Source organism: Leopardus geoffroyi, chromosome B4 (assembly GCF_018350155.1).
Source record: "Leopardus geoffroyi isolate Oge1 chromosome B4, O.geoffroyi_Oge1_pat1.0, whole genome shotgun sequence".
NCBI classification, from domain to species: domain Eukaryota; kingdom Metazoa; phylum Chordata; class Mammalia; order Carnivora; family Felidae; genus Leopardus; species Leopardus geoffroyi.
Genome location: NC_059341.1, coordinates 19,393,603 through 19,409,962, shown reverse-complemented (window position 1 = coordinate 19,409,962; position 16,360 = coordinate 19,393,603). Strand labels below are relative to the sequence as shown.

The following is a 16,360-nucleotide window of genomic DNA, read 5'->3' as shown; positions in this document are numbered from 1 at the left end:
CGACTTCACCGGTTCTCATAGCTGAGGACCCCGGCTCACCTGTGCCCCATTGCCTACATCTCAGAGTAGCCCCTGGTGATGATGAACTGTAATTTGACCTCAAGTTATTTCTATGCCAGCTCTAATAATTACGTGCTCATCCAGGCACTCAAAATTATCCAGATGTGTTGGATGTCTGCTTTGGGCCAGGTAAGATTAGGTGGAAAATATGTTGGGCAAGGAATGTGAAAATAGTTGTCTTCAGGAGATATGCTCACAGTTTAGGAATGAAAACAACAACAACAACAACAACAACAACAACAACAACAAAACTTGTAGTCCAGACCTGGTTCCCAAACTATTGAAAAATGAGATAAAGGGGCGCCTGGGTGGCTCAGCCAGTTGAACGTCTGACTCTTGGTTTCAGCTCAGCTCACGATCTCACGGTTCATGACGTTGAGCCCCACATCAGGCTCTGCACTGTCAGTGCAGAGCCTGCTCGGGATTCTCTCTCCCCACCTCTCTCTCCTCCTCCCTGGCTTTCTCTCTCTCCCTCCCTCTCTCTCTCTCTCACTCTCTCCAAAAATAAATAAATGAACACAAAAACATTTTTAAAGAATGAGATCTGGCTTCAGATCAGGTTTAGAAATGTCTGCGCTTGGCCTCGAAGTATTGAGAGTTCTGTTCGCTATTTTGTAGTTGTCTTTTCTCCACCACTATCCCTGACCTCCGTCTTGAAATATATTATGCATGTAAAGACTTCGTACTTGCAGAGATTTTTAAATTAATTAATTGACTTTATCATTGGTCCTCAGGAGAAAAGCAGTCTGTCCTTCTTGCTGTCTATTGGGCAGAGAACCATAGAGGACTGTCAGGTGTAGAATGAGACTCAGGTCAAGGACATTTTGTTCATGCTTCCTGTCGTTTCAGTGCTCATTCGTCCTCCTGTGCACACATTCCTGTGCTCCTTTAGTGGCTTTTTGAGATTCACATTTTCCTCCATGCCTCACGGGGACGTTTCTAAAAGTCGATACGTTGCTATTCTCCGAGCTGGCTGCTTTCTTCACGTTCAGTCTTTGCCATCCTGTTTTGATCATTGCAGCACCATTTGCCCTTGACTGTTTGGGTTAAATTTCCCAAGGATGTGAGGATTCCTGTGTAGATAAGACAATAAAAATATCATGGTAGTAATTAAAAAATTCGGTAGCTGGAAGAATACATACCACTCCTAGGCAATATTTCTTGTCAAGAATATTAACCTTTATTTTATAAGAATGGCAAAATTAAGAAATCATAGCTTACTATAAATTGTTTCTATCACCTCCTCAGCAGAGAAACCCAGCAAAGTCACATATTACATTTATCGTATATACCATTTTTAAAGTCTAAATCTTCATTCAGGTGGTGCCTTTGCCTAGATTCTAGACTTTTTTTTCTCCCATAGAAAAATCGTGGCTGAATAATTACTTCGTGGGAGAAAAAGAGTTTAAGACTCAAATGCGTTACTCTGAGGTGTCTGTTTATTAAAGTTGTATGATAATGCATTGGCTAAAATTTATTGTACATTAGAATTGCCCTCTTTTAAATTTTAATGTGAAGAGAATGGGAATTTTGCTGATTTATAAAGGCAACTTAATTTTATCAAAAGATTGAATAAGAAAGTGCTTAATAAACAGACATTCTGCCAAAATTAGTTGTCAGCTTGTTATAAATCACTGTTTTTTAAAGACCTCTAAATGTCTTTGGTATAGATCACAAATTTTGTAAAACACATAGTGTGTAGAGTAAAATTTGTCCTTATGAGTTTGAACGGCCATTCTAATTAAAGCTTCGAAGGAACATTTCCTCCCGGAAAATAGGGCTCGGGCTCTCCTATAACTTCATAAGTGAAAAATCTATAGCACGTGTTACCCTGTCGTTCCCACTAGGAGGCAACAGAGACTATTGTATAAGGCACAGCGAGTCTTGAAAATGGTTTTGCAGACCTTAGTTCAAATAGGTTTTGTTTGGTTTTTTGTTTGTTTGTTTGTTTGTTTTTTAAGTCGGAGTTTCTGAAATTCCCTGTCCCTAAAACAGATCATCGGGGACAGTATTTATTAACGTTTCCTCAGTCTCTATCCACTATTGCAGACAGAGTATCCTTCGGCTTTACTAGTTCTGGATTTTAAACCTGGTATGGAGTACGTTCTAGAGTGTGACATTTAGTTGATGATGATTTTTTTTTTAACGTTTATTTATTTTTGAGACAGAGAGAGACAGAGCATGAACGGGGGAGGGTCAGAGAGAGAGGGAGACACAGAATCTGAAACAGGCTCCAGGCTCTGAGCTGTCAGCACAGAGCCCGACGCGGGGCTTGAACTCACGGACCGCGAGATCGTGACCTGAGCCGAAGTCGGACGCTTAACCGACTGCGCCACCCAGGCACCCCAGTTGATGATGATTTTAATTACGTATTATAAAATAACTTTTAAGTAAATTATAAAGTCTCTGAGCATGCTGTTATCCTTCGAAATTGTTTATTTACTTTTTTTCAATTAGCAAAGGAGCCAAAATTTAGAGCTTATGCTCTTCAGTGGAGATGTAGGATGGGAACATTTTCTTGAGCTTCCTGGGGGGCAGTTTACTCCCTCACTTTATTCTGGTTAGATTGTTGGGGGAACCCATGACGTAGTGCTCTAATCGCCTGGGAGCACTCCGGGGACCCATCGCTGCGTCCCCGTGGAACATCCCTTCCCATGCATCCTTCCATCCTTCCCATCCCTGGCTCTGGGCCTCTTCCTGTTTCACTCTCAGATCCCTGGAGCATCTGCTAAGACCTGAAAGTCACTTCTGTTCTGGCCAGCTCTTTCCCGCTCTCTTTTGAATGCAAGCTTACCTCTCCCTACATCCTGCACAAAATTGCCATTTCCCCTGAAATCCTCACTGCTTAAGGGGCAGCCAGCTTTACCTTAAGTCTCTGTAGCCTTGAGTCTTTGAGAGTTACTGTTTATCTCTAGAAGGCTTTTCCAAGTAGGGTGAAATAACTGTCTGATCTTTAATGAGAGAAGTCACGAAGCAATTTCTGTCTTATCGCACGCTGTTGTATTTGGAGTCCCACGGTTGCCAAATTTGGCGTCTCTTCCAAATTCACCTTTTTGTCTGTGTCTTAATCCAATTTCTTCACCTTAAAAATTCAACCGGCTCTACCCAGACTCCTCTGTTTTTCTCGCAGGCACCACCTACCCTCTCCTTTTAGGAAAATTATTTGAATTAGTTCTCACTCTCTCATTTTCCTTATGATCCTTGCCAGTCATTCTCGTGGCCGAGCCCTCCTGTACAACTTTTTTCTTTTCCTGCCCCCCACTTTCCTTTCCTCTGTTGGTTCTTCTTTCCTTCTCTTCTCGTAGATGCCATCAAACACATTTCTGTTTGAGGATACGGGCTGGACAGATCGCCTTTATTTTGCCCACCTTGCTTGCTCACACGAGTCCCGTCACTGGCTTTAACATTGCCACTCCCCAGTGTCTTTCACATTGTGCTGACAGCTGGCTGTCCCCTGCTTCTCTTGGGTGTCTTGCCTTGACCACCTAGAGCTGGTCTGCCCGGCCTTGTGGTTTCCCTTAGTGTGGGAAGTCCACAAGAGCAGCCAGCACGATGGGTTTGCCGCTCTTGTTGCCTTGTATTTTTTAGTTTGCATTCCTAAGGATTAGTTGCTTTAATCAGTCTCTTTTATCCTGATTTTATTTTCACGTTCTCTGTTTTAGCGGGAGTATAGAAAGCTTTTTGAGGAAAACAAAGGAATGTACCATTTTGATGCGGACGCCGCTGAACACTTGCACCATAAAGGCAATGCCAAGCTCCAGAGTCAGGTGCGCAACCCCTCCCCCCACTGCCTTCTGGACCCTTTAACTACCCACCGCCACAGGCCTCCCCTGAGCCGGGGCAACAGCCGAAAAGGACCTGCATCCTGAGGAAGTGAACGTTGCTTTGGAAGATCTCAAACACTATTCAGTCTCACTGGGTTGGGAAAGCTGGAACCATGTTTCGGGGGCACAGCATTTCGTAAAGAAAGATCCTTCACACAATTTTAAACTTCTGTATCAGTTACTTAAATGATCAAATCTCCTGACGATTTCAGTTTTTATAGTGTACCGATTTGTCGTTTTCAGCTGCAGAATTCATTTTCCGGGCGCAAAGTTTAGTATAATTTCTCAGCTCAATTACCAGTGTGATTAAAAATGATCTTGGGGTGCCTGGGTGGCGCAGTCGGTTAAGCGTCCGACTTCAGCCAGGTCACGATCTCACGGTCCGTGAGTTCGAGCCCCGCGTCAGGCTCTGGGCTGATGGCTCAGAGCCTGGAGCCTGTTTCCAATTCTGTGTCTCCCTCTCTCTCTGCCCCTCCCCCGTTCATGCTCTGTCTCTCTCTGTCCCAAAAATAAATAAACGTTGAAAAAAAATTAAAAAAAAAAAAAGATCTTACGTTAATGTTTCTTTCAACGATAAGATTCTGTGTATTCCCTGAAAGAAATTTTAAAATTTCTTTTTCCATGCACACTTTAAAGTTGGTATCCGCATATTTCTTTTATTCTGAGTAGTTACAAAAGATGTCATTCTAGCATCTATTAAGATATAATTTTACATCAGTGTATTAAACGTACTCTGTGGAACATACATTCTTTAATGATTTGATACCCACCTTCATTTATTTAAAAAATGTACAAACAAAAAATTAAAAAAAATAAAAATATACAGATCAGTTCTCCTTTAAGCTTTGGAAACATACTTTTTTTTTTCTCTTTGTATTCTTATTTTCATTTAATTTCTCCCACAAAGTTTTATCCTACCATAGTATGTTACTACACTTCAAACACTCTCATTGATCACTCTAGCTAGTTCTCCGAAACAGAAGTCGTCCTACAAATAGGAATTCAAAAAAATCTGTTACATTTCCCGCTACCACAAAGTTCTAAGTATTGAAAAGCTGCCTTTGTATTGAAATGCCATTAAAACTGCTGTTATTATATAACTTAAGGAGCAATATCATAAAAAAAAAATTATTTACACCTAAGGATTTTAATGAAAATACATTTCTGAAGGAAATGAATCATGATCAAAACTTTTCTGGGAATTTAATTTAAAAAGGGACACTGCTAAGAAAAAGCCAATCACTCTGACAGCTACGTATAATTCTGGTTTCTGTTATTAGGAGATGGAACTTATCGATCATTTTATAAACTAAAATAAGATGGAGATTGGTTGTAATTGAAATAAATAATTCATGACATGATATTATTAAATAATGCAGGGTGAAACTGAAAGCAATCTCATAAAAGCTCTGTGTGTGTGTTTTACTCAACGTCTATGGAAAAATTCAGTGCCCCCAGAGAACACTGCCTTCCCTTTGACAGAAAGACAAAATTGCACTATGTTTTCCTCCTTGTTCATGATTTACTCATAGACTTTTGAAGCCATCGCAGGGATCTCTGCATTTCTGTCTCTACATGTATAAAATGATCGTATCCATATTAACCCCTTATATATGAGATATATCTGTATATCGCAGTAATTTAAATACTTCATCCAAGTCCCAGAACTACGTTATTTAGTAGTTCTAAGTTATTTTTACTTCTTAAATATTTTTGTATATTACCTGTTTACTTTTTTTGTACGTCATTAACCACAGGGGACCCACTGACCAACCCAAAGTGGCCAGAATAATGTGATTTTAGAAACTAGGATGATTAACTTCGGACATACTGATTTTACTTCGCTCTATTTGTGGAAGGGCTAATGAACTTTATATGCTCTTTATACTTTTTTTCAATGAAGGTTAAGTATAAAGAAGAGTATGAGAAAAATAAGGGGAAATCGATGCTTGAATTTGTTGAGACGCCATTGTATCAAGCTTCAAAGGAGGCTCAAAAGATGCATAGTGAGGTGAGTCCCTTTGATTTGCTATCAACTATTTTTTTCGTTTCTTTATTTTTAAGTATTCTCTACGCCCAACGTGGGCCTTGAACTCATGACCCTGAGATCGATAGTCACATGCTCTCCCAACTGATCACATCCTGTGATTACAAAGTTGACATTTTCAGTTTGTGTCCAGGTAAAAAGTCTGATGAGGAGGAAAAAAAAAAAAAAAAAAAGGAAAAGAAAGCGAAGGGCTGGTTGCTTTATTTGCCTTTTATTTTTCAGCGACAATAGAACATTTATTAGATACTTACTCTGTGCTAAGCAATATGATCAAACCTTTATATATGTCAACTAATCCCCTAGATTGATGATTATCCACTGAAATTAATTGTCTTATCTGAAATTACATATCCAGGAAATGCCAATGTTTTAGGGCCTGGGAAAGTCATGAATGATTCTCGTTTCTCCGTTAGCTTATTTAGTTGATTCCTCCCTCCCCCAAATAAACAGTGACATGGAAGTTTTAAAATATCAAGAGAAGAGAGAAGCTAAGAGTTTTTTGTGTGTATGTACTTTGTTCCCTACTTAAAATGATGCTGAGTGGTGTCCAGATATTTCCCAAATGATTTTGCTCTTTCCCAGTGAGATTTCTTTTGTTCATTTTTTGTCCCTACATTTTTGGGGACCAGATACCAGGCACAGAGGGTTTTCTCTGCCGCCAACATCCAGATTCTATGGGTACACCAAGTTATTACTTCAGAGGGACAGAAATAGTGGACAGTACTATCAGCTGACTACAGCCCAGTGTTCTGGGGCGTTCCAGCTATGTATGCTCCGTGGGCACCATCTTTTCTGTTCTCCAGTAACAACACCGAAACAGGGAGAAAAGATAACTTCTGGACAATAGAACCCTCACAAGAATTTTGAAAACAGTTTATGTGCTGTTGGTTGAAATGTCATAATTCCTCTTCTCAAGGAAAGGGCACTCAGACATTGCTGTGGCTTGTTGAATTGTCCAAGTTGTCTGATTTCTTCTTCAAGCAACAAAGGAGAAGATAATCGCGTGTATTTTTCATGTCTTGTAACTTCTTAAGCCAATAGAGAGGAGTCTGATCAAGGATAGTCAGGCGAATCTTTCGACTAAATTAGCTGTTGTTTTTAACTGACCTGGCGGAGCAGGTAAATTTGGTCATAGGTGAGAAGCCCTACCACAACTTAGGTTTAGGGGGATAGCTCTTACCGGCCTATCTTTGTCTTTGTCAGTCTGGGCTGCTGTTAACCAAGTACCACAGACTGAGGGGCTTAAACAACAGAAATGTATTTCTTATGCTTCTGGAGGCTGGAGGTCTGAGATCAAGGTGCCGGGAGGTCGTGTTTCTAGCGAGATCCTTTTGTGGGGGGCAGATTGCTGCCTTCTTTCTGTGTCCTCATGTAGCCGAGAGTAGACAGGGGAAGCAAGCTCTCTCGTGACTTGTAGGAGGGCGCTAACCCCATCACGAAGGCCTCCTCCTCCTCACCTCATCGATCCTGATGACTTTCCAAGGGAAAGTCCATCCAAAGGATGGATCCTAATGCATCCATCACATCGGGGGTGGGTTTCAACATATGCATTTTGGGGTGACGCGAACATTCAGTCCTACCACCTTCTCTGCATTTCAAGAATAGTATGTCAAGTGCTGTGATGATGCCAAGTGGGGAGCTGGAAGGCAACCTCCGGGTTGAGCCTCCGGGGCCTGTAGAGTTTATAGTCCTCGCCCGGCTCGGCTCCTTCTCCCCCATCTCTCACTCATCCTGCCTCCTCCTTTAAGGAAAAGACCAGCACCTTCAAACTGGGTTTTCTGTGTTCTTCCCATCAGCCCCGGGCTGCTATTATTTAGCTGTTTGTGCTACGTTGCCTTGCTTTGTTCACCAAGGGACATGTTCCTGGTTTCCTTCTCTTTGATCCTCTCTGTACTTTTTCTTCTGAAGACCCCCATTTTCCCGGCCCTTCTTCCCGCCCACGGCTGTGGTGTTTGAACTCTGTGTCTCAGGGAAGCATATTGGGAAGACACATCCCTCGCTGCTGCCTCAGGATGTGCTTCCGTGGGTCTTGCTGAGGAGCCTGGGAATTGGATTTTAACAATATCCCGGGAGCTTCTGATGTAGGTGGTCCAGCGACCACGCTTTGAGAAACACGGACTCATGGAAGAAAACAAATAGTCCCCTAACTTCAAGTCATAAAAACCAGATGGATTAAAAAAACAAACAAGCATCCCCCAAAACATAAAGAGAATCTTCTTCTTAGAGAGTCAATGGGCAAAGTAGGCCAACTTGTTTTTCTTTGCACGAAATGCTCAGTTGATTTTTTTTCTGTTGGGGATGGACCCTCAAAAGGGAAAGATTCCCTAAGAACAGATTTCACTATGCCGATGACAGGAATTTTAAAGGCACCTTCTGCACCGGAAAAGTGCTATTGTTTCTAGAAGTCTGCTACCTTTGCCTTTACCATTGGTGTGGCTACCTAGTACAAAAGGAAAATAAAATGTTGCCAACTGAAAATAAAAATCTGTCAAATGAACTAATCGATTCCTTTTGGTTGGCTGTTTTGACATCAGGTGCAAACAGCTTTAAGGTTTAACTGTAGTAATACATTTATTATATGCTGTGGAGTTTGCTTACATTGGGGGCTGAGTGGGCCTTTTGTTAATATTGGCTTTCAATTTTCACTATTCTGATTTCTGATATTGTCGCTAGGGGGGGAATTATCTTTTGCAGAGGCTGAGACATGTTTTCCCTTTAATTATAGCCATTGGCTATTGGATTTTTAGGCTCAGCAATTATGTTTCTGCTCAGCAGGGTTTGAGGAGACAGAGAGAGAGAGAGAAATCTCCCAATAGAAAATATCTTGAGACCAAATTTATACTCTAAAGGCTAGAAACATAAAATATCTGAAAATTTTAGATCAGTCGATGTGAAAGATATCCAACAAAGTGGACACAGAGAGAACCATCTGGCTTAGGGATGGTTTTTATCCTTAAGAGGTAAGCTTGTCAACGAGCTTCCTGAACCTCCTATGGGTAAAGCCAAGTGTTTATGATCTCAGGAATAGTCACTAATGTTTCTGTGACAGCCTATAATTAGGCTTCTCTCACTTTCTTCTATTCTAGGTATAGGTTTAATCAGTCGGCTTTCTAGAAGAAACCTCTAAATCTGGCTTTGGAAAGTTCTTTGTCTTCTGTTTCATAAATATAGCTCTCTTGACAAAAAGCATACTAAAGGTTTTTTTTTCCCCCCCTAGTCATGTGTTGGCCAGTTCTGGTCATAATCAACCATCCTCAATGACTTATTTCAGTAAAATATTTTTTTCATAGAAGAAAGGATTTTTGAAGTCAATTATCTGAAGTAAATAAACATACCCATATTTATATTTTTACTTTTTTTTAAAGAGACATTTTTTAGTCTGGAAATGCCCTGGATTCAGCTTTATAACCGTATAATTTTGGTTAGTTCCACATAAAGAAGGGGACAATTTCTCATTGTTCTTTAATAATATCTATAGTTCCTTTAATTCAGAATGTTCTCAATGCAACTTCTTAATCACTTTGTTAAATTTAGTATTTCCAGGACATCTATTGTGGCCTTTTCTGTGTGTGTGTGTGTGTGTGTGTGTGTGTGTGTGTGTGTGGTTCTACATAGGTCATTTGTTGAACCTGCTGTTTGTGACACAAATACGGGTGAGGCAACGACATGCTTCTCTTACCCTCCCTCGTGGCTTGGGAGAACTCCTTAATACAATTACCTATCTCTGCAATAAGTATATTATGAACCTGGAAATGGCTTTTCATTTTGCATTAGTAACAATCTCATGCAGAAATTTACCCTTATCATCTTTGTGATGCAATTTGAATAAAATACTTAGCTGGTAAAATACGGGCTTTTGTTTGTCTGGTAAGTATGGACATGGAAGGACATGGATGGACAGTTTTGTTATTGGGAGAGATTGGTTTTATAGTCCTAACGCATGAGTTGCCGTTGGTTTTCAAACGCATCGTTCAAACGTTGGAATTGAGGGAATCTTAGCCAAAGGATGGCAGAGAATGTCAAGGGGGCAAGTGGGGGTATGGATGCCTGCCCTCCACAGCACTGTGTGCATTCCCCTTTTCATTCCTTGTTGTGAACCTAGAGAACAATTTGTCAGGTTGGAGAGAAGACTCCTCACAGTGTAATTTAATTCATATCAAACCCCATAGATGGTAGAGAAATAGTCTCAATGCCAAAATCATTAAAGGAAAATGTGCACCAGCCTCCATTACATTTTAGAGATGGTCTTTGCTGAATTCACAAAAGGATAACATTGAAAGGGGTGAGAAGAACCTCAACATTAATGCTATTGTGCTTTAAATGGCCTTCCTTGAAACCAGATTTTTTCCCCCCGTGGATGATCCACTCCCTTTAGCACGAACCAGTCACGTGATTCGCAAATAGCCAACTTTACTGGTTTTCCTCGCCAATCCAGCTGACGTCAAACAGTGACACGCTAGTAAGACGTTAAGTAGCCTCACTCAGAGCGCTCTCCCAGAGGCAGTTGGTACTTAACGGTTCTCCTTTTGTTTGGTAGAATTCTAAAATTTACGGTAAAGGTGGAATCGTGTTCTTGTGGCTCTGATGACTCTGAGGTGGTAGAATTATATAAGGAAAACATCAATTTTGTTCTGGGAACTCTGGTACTAATATCTTCTCAACAGTCACTAGTATTTTCTTAAATTTAAAATTACATGGTTTTATTTAACAGAAAGTTTACAGAGAGGATTTTGAGAAGGAGATTAAAGGAAGGTCATCACTCGATTTAGACAAGACTCCAGAATTTTTACATGTTAAGTACATCACCAACCTTCTGAAAGAGGTATGATCTTGCGATTTACTATTAAATATTGTGATAGAAAACTAAAGAAAGAACCCAGGAAGTATTTACCCGACAGTTCTCTACTGTTTAAGATGTTAATCCGTTCCCCCACTCTCACTTTAACCTTTGTTAGTAGAGTTTTTCATTTTCATTAGAAACAGGAAAGTGTGTGTTAATATTTCCACTTAAAGTTGGGGGGAAAACTCACCCAGATTTCCTGGAAAAAACTTGAAAAATATTCTGATTTTGTGTTTGGTTATATCTCGGAAGATCTATAAACAGTTGGTTTTTTTCTGCAGCACCCCTGTAGCATTCTCATGACATCTGATAGCAGAAATGAGATGCTCCAAGGTGAAGGTCTGAATAAACGGCACATTATTTATGAGTGGATTGTGTTCTCAGGGGGACAAATATTTAGCATATAGACGATAGGAACTCGTGTTGATTTTTCATTTTACTCTCAGCAGGATTCTCCCCATCCCCTAACTTGGTGTGTTTTGGCTCACAATTAATGGATTACCTTTGTTGAACATTAAGGTCTTCGAACCTAACGATTAACAATATCATGCTCCTAGTCCATCCGTTTAAAAATTTATTTTTGTTTTTGTTTATTAATGCCTGAAAAGTAACTTGGAGCTTTTCCAACTCCCTGCTTAAATAGATTCTCCTTAGGGGCGCCTGGGTGGCTCAATTGGTTAAGCATCTGATTTCGGCTCAGCCAGGTCATGATCTCACCATCTTTGGGTTCGAGCCCCCATCTGGCTCTGTGCTGACGGCTCAGAGCCTGGATGGAGTCTGCTTCCGATTCTGTGTCTCCCTCTCTCTCTGCCACTCCCCCACTTGTGCTCTGTCTCTCTCTCTCTCTTTCAAAAAAAATTTTTTTTAATAGATTCTTTTCACATTAAGGGGAAGTATTAGAAACCTCCATTTCACCCTGAATTTTGAACTGAAGAAATTATTCCTGAAAGAAATATCTTAAACCAGTGAAATAAATTCAAGTACAATTACCTACATGAACTTCCTTAATAACTGACTGCCAGTTGGCCTTTACCATTGAACTGCTTTTAGAAATTTAATGTGCTTCACTGTTGCGATGTATGTGGGACTGAAATAGGTGAATAATTTATGGAAGAGTGCTTGTGCTATCCTACCTTTTCTCACTGCCAGTTCTATAAAATTTTTTGAAGTTGAAGGCTAATCAAATGGCAACTTCCTACTATTATTGTCTTCCATTTAAAAGATATGCACTATTTATATGAAATTTTGAAAAGGAAATCTTTTTCGCATTTATATACAAATGACAGTGTAAGGTCTATTTTAAGGTCCATAAATGACTTTAATGTACATGCCATTGACTTTCTCTTTCATTTCTCTTTTTGAATGAATCTTATTTTAGATTTATTGATTCAGAACGTATGCATCAGAATAGGAAATGGCCCAGAAGACGATGATTAAAAAATCTTCTAATTCAGTTCTTTTAAAAGGACTCTCAGTAGCTTAATGAAATTGTAACTTTTCTAAGTATAAGCACTTAGCTTTAAATTGTCTTTGCAGTTTTTACTTTATTATGGTTTTTACATTTATACTGCCATTCAGAATGTTCAAAATATTGTTTCATACTTCATTTCATTCTCCCAATTGCCCTGAGACATTGGTGGAAAAAGTATTTTTATTTTCATTTTGCCTGTGTGTGTGGAATCAAGGCTCAGTTACTTAAAGTCTTTTGGAGGTCACATGACCAAATAAGCGAAGCACTCTGACTTTCATCCAGATCATTGGACTCCAGAGCTCTTTCCAAAATTACGTTCGGGTCATTACAATGTCTTGTAGGCTATTAGTTAAGCAGAGGACTAGCTAATTTAATTATGCTGGACAAGGAGAAAATAACATCAAATAAACCCTAGAATTAACTGGAACATGACTTCTTATTATTAGAGGAAGCCTCATCTTTTATCTGCCAAGTTGGTCATAAGTGCGACTTAGTTGAATTGGATCAAGATATATATTGTTTTCGTAATGCATTCAGTAGGAAAAAAAAAGAAATTCATTAGCAGAAAAAACACCCCGAGTTATATATAAATATTAGTAAAGACATTTGGATCTACTTAAAATATAATGTCAAAATAGATGACACTCAAACTATGCATTATCAATCTGTAGGAAATTATTTGGTTTTATGAATCTGAATAAAGTGGGTTTTTTTTTTTTTAAACTTTGGCTACATCAGTCCTTTTGATTTTGTAATTTTCAATTCTTTTTCAACTGTGATCTGTTGGTGGTTCATATTTTATAGACAGCTTTCAAAGAAATACTTCAAATAATTAATAAGAAGCATCCATTCCTAAGACCTTCCTCACCACTTAAAAGGGAGACATCTTTTTAAAATATGGCACCAATATGGTACCAAAATATATTGGAAGAAAGGATGAAAGGGAAATTACTGATAATACTGGAAGCCACCCTAAACATGACTAAAAGAGAAAATGAAGTCTCTGTGGGAAATAAGGAGCGTAAATACTCAAGAGTCTGATTCATTTCTCTCTAGAAATATTTTCTCCTTTCTGTGATCTCTAGAAAACATGAGAAACGGTTTACCAGTTAAAGAGTGTCCCAGGAAGTGTTGAACTGTAATGTTCTTGTCTCATAGAAGGAATATAAAAAAGATTTGGAAAATGAAATAAGAGGGAAAGGAATGGAACTTAACTCAGACGTTCTTGACATTCAGCGAGCAAAACGCGCATCTGAAATGGCAAGTGAGGTGAGTATATTTATTCACCAGCTGAGAATGTAGGGATTTCTCAGCTGATTTCCTTGTCTGTAAATCTTTCTCCAAGATTATAGACAGTCCACAACTTCTGTGTATGAGATGAATACGAGTAGCTATGTCCTAGTTGTCATTTCCCAGTCGATGAACTAAAAAAAAAAAAAAAAAAGTATGTTCACCATCTCCTTTCCACGTGGCATGAGAACCATGACCGTTTCCCCACTGTAGAGAAATATACATAAATCAGACTAAATGAGAAGCCCGACTACTTTTATGAGATTTAACTTGATCTTTTAAGTAAGTGAAAGGCAGAAGGTTGGGGACGGGCGTTGTGTTCCATCAAGAATTGCAGTACAGTTCACGAGCTCTCCTGCTCCCAGCCCAGCGGAGCCCTCCAGCCCTTACCCCAGCTGCTGGGTGAGCCCACGGCAACCTCTTTGGGAAATGAAATCCGTTGCTTACTTGGCATGGAACTTGTAGGAAGGAATGGAATGCTCCTGAAGCACTCAGTGCTTTCTTTCATCCTCGTGGTATGTTACTTTGGTGTCGGGTAATGACACTGTGCACGGAGGAGAGTCTAACTCAATTGAGCGGTGAGAAATTTAAAGTTGTGTCCCCGGATGTTGGTAACCTGTGATGGTGGTGATGAAGGTGACCCCATTCGTCAGGCTGCAAATGATAGGAGCCCAACTCAAACCCGGTTAAGCAACCAAGGGAATGTTTTGGCTTATGAATAGCGAAGTTCAAGGCCAAGTCTCCTTCAGGTTGGAATTCAAATGATGTCTCCCCTCATCTCTCAGTTCTGTTATCTTCTCTATTGCTTCAACCTCGGGAGGCTGCCTCCAAGTGATGGCCCCTCCTCACAGTAGGGTGACTCACATCTGTGCCAGTAATCTCAGTGGGAAGTGAGCACCTGTTTCTCATAGTGACAGTGAAGGTCCTAGGATTGAATCTCACTGGATCCACTTGTATCCTGTGCCCACACCCATCCGTCCTAATCATTGTATCTGGAGCCAGAGGAGTGTAATGTGAGGATGATCTGGTATGGTTCTCATGGTCACTCATTTGTTTAGTTAACTTCTTTGGTAGTTTAGGCGTATCATATTTTAATATAAAAGATTCAAGATTGTTATGTGTTTTTAAAAAAATGTATACTCCTCGTTGGCCATATTCATGTTCTTTAAATAAGCTAAAGAAAGCATGAAAAGCCACTATGATGTCTTTGGCTAATACTGTCATCACACATTCTGAAATTAGTAATTCTGTACAGATTTTTCTGTTAGGGTGACATGTGCAGTCCACATTCAGATGCAGAGCTTGTAATCACTTGTCCGTAATGCTTGGAAAAATCGTTTGACTCGCAATGGCAGAGTCCATCCCCATACAGTTGAATGGCATGATGGCAGAAGGAACAGCAATAAATGAGCCTTAGCATATGAAAATAGGAGTAAAAGACCAAAAGAAGCTATCAGTTACTGAATACTTATTCTTCCCCGGACACTATGCTATATGCTGTCTCACTGATCCTCACATGGATCCTGTATGCAGGAATTATTACACCCGTTTTGCAGATGAGTAAACCAGAAGTGTTAAACATTCCTTGTGTCACACCGCAGTTGAGAGCTCTGGCCTCAAAGCCAGCCTTCTTTCTCTAGCATCAACTCTCTTTAAACCTACCTCTCTATCCTCCAGCCCTTCAGACCGTTGTCAGTGAAAATTCTCACCGTGTATCATAGCAACCTTCAGAGCGTCCTATACTCTTCTTCAGTGAGAATAGTGATACAGTTCTAAGCAGCTCAGAAAATTGAGTTCTAGGTGATCATTCATAGTACGAAGTAAGCTGTATTTTCTTCTTATATATTCAGCCATCTTTTGGTATCATTGATTATAGATAGTATGTTTATCCCCAGAGTGTATGAATATTATGAAATGTAGCCTTTTTTTTCTTTTTCTTTTTCTTTCTTTTTTTTTTTTTTTTTTTTTGCAGAAAGAATACAAGAAAGACCTGGAGTCAAAAATTAAAGGGAGGGGGATGCACATTGGCACTGACACCCTTGAAATACAACATGCCAAGAAAGCTTCAGAGATAGCTAGTCAGGTTAGTGGAGCGAATGGTGCAGATGCCTTAAAACCTGTATTTTGGAATTGAACAAATCGTATTCACAACCTGATTAACACATGGAATTTCCCAAAGCTTTGTGACTAGTGTAGAAGTTTGGAATGGAAACCATTCCAAATCATCATGCTTGTTTGAAAATTTACAGTTTCTGCTTTACTCATTTCCTTTAAATATATCAAAGAAAACTTGGGGGGAAGTCATGTTAATAGAACACACACACACACACACACACACACACACACCTTCTTACCTTATTCTTGTAATACAACAAATTTCACATTCGTCTAGGCTACAATAAATGTTTTCATACTATGTTTTATTTATTTATTTATTTAAAAAAAATTTTTTTTTCAACGTTTATTTATTTTTGGGACAGAGAGAGACAGAGCATGAACGGGGGAGGGGCAGAGAGAGAGGGAGACACAGAATCGGAAACAGGCTCCAGGCTCTGAGCCATCAGCCCAGAGCCTGACGCGGGGCTCGAACTCACGGACTGCGAGATCGTGACCTGGCTGAAGTCGGACGCCCAACCGACTGCGCCACCCAGGCGCCCCTATGTTTGTTTTATTTTAAAGGATAGGTCACGTGCTGCCTGGTATATCTGTGTTTCCAACTCTCTGAACAGAACTTGAAAAGTCACATATTGAGACTCCAACATGAAATCGATAACCATTTCTGCATGATTTGGTTGCACATTCTTGAAATAATCCCTGTTGACCTCACC

General features: G+C 39.8%; 1 protein-coding gene across 1 annotated transcript in view; it reads left to right on the top strand.

Annotated features, from left to right (window-relative positions):
* Positions 1–16,360, top strand: part of NEBL (nebulette) — a 111,024-nt gene that overhangs the window by 39,539 nt on the left and 55,125 nt on the right. Inside the window, 5 exon segments of the mRNA XM_045464332.1 lie at positions 3,723–3,827; positions 5,788–5,895; positions 10,643–10,753; positions 13,401–13,511; positions 15,505–15,615. Coding sequence (XP_045320288.1) covers positions 3,723–3,827; positions 5,788–5,895; positions 10,643–10,753; positions 13,401–13,511; positions 15,505–15,615 — 546 coding nt within the window.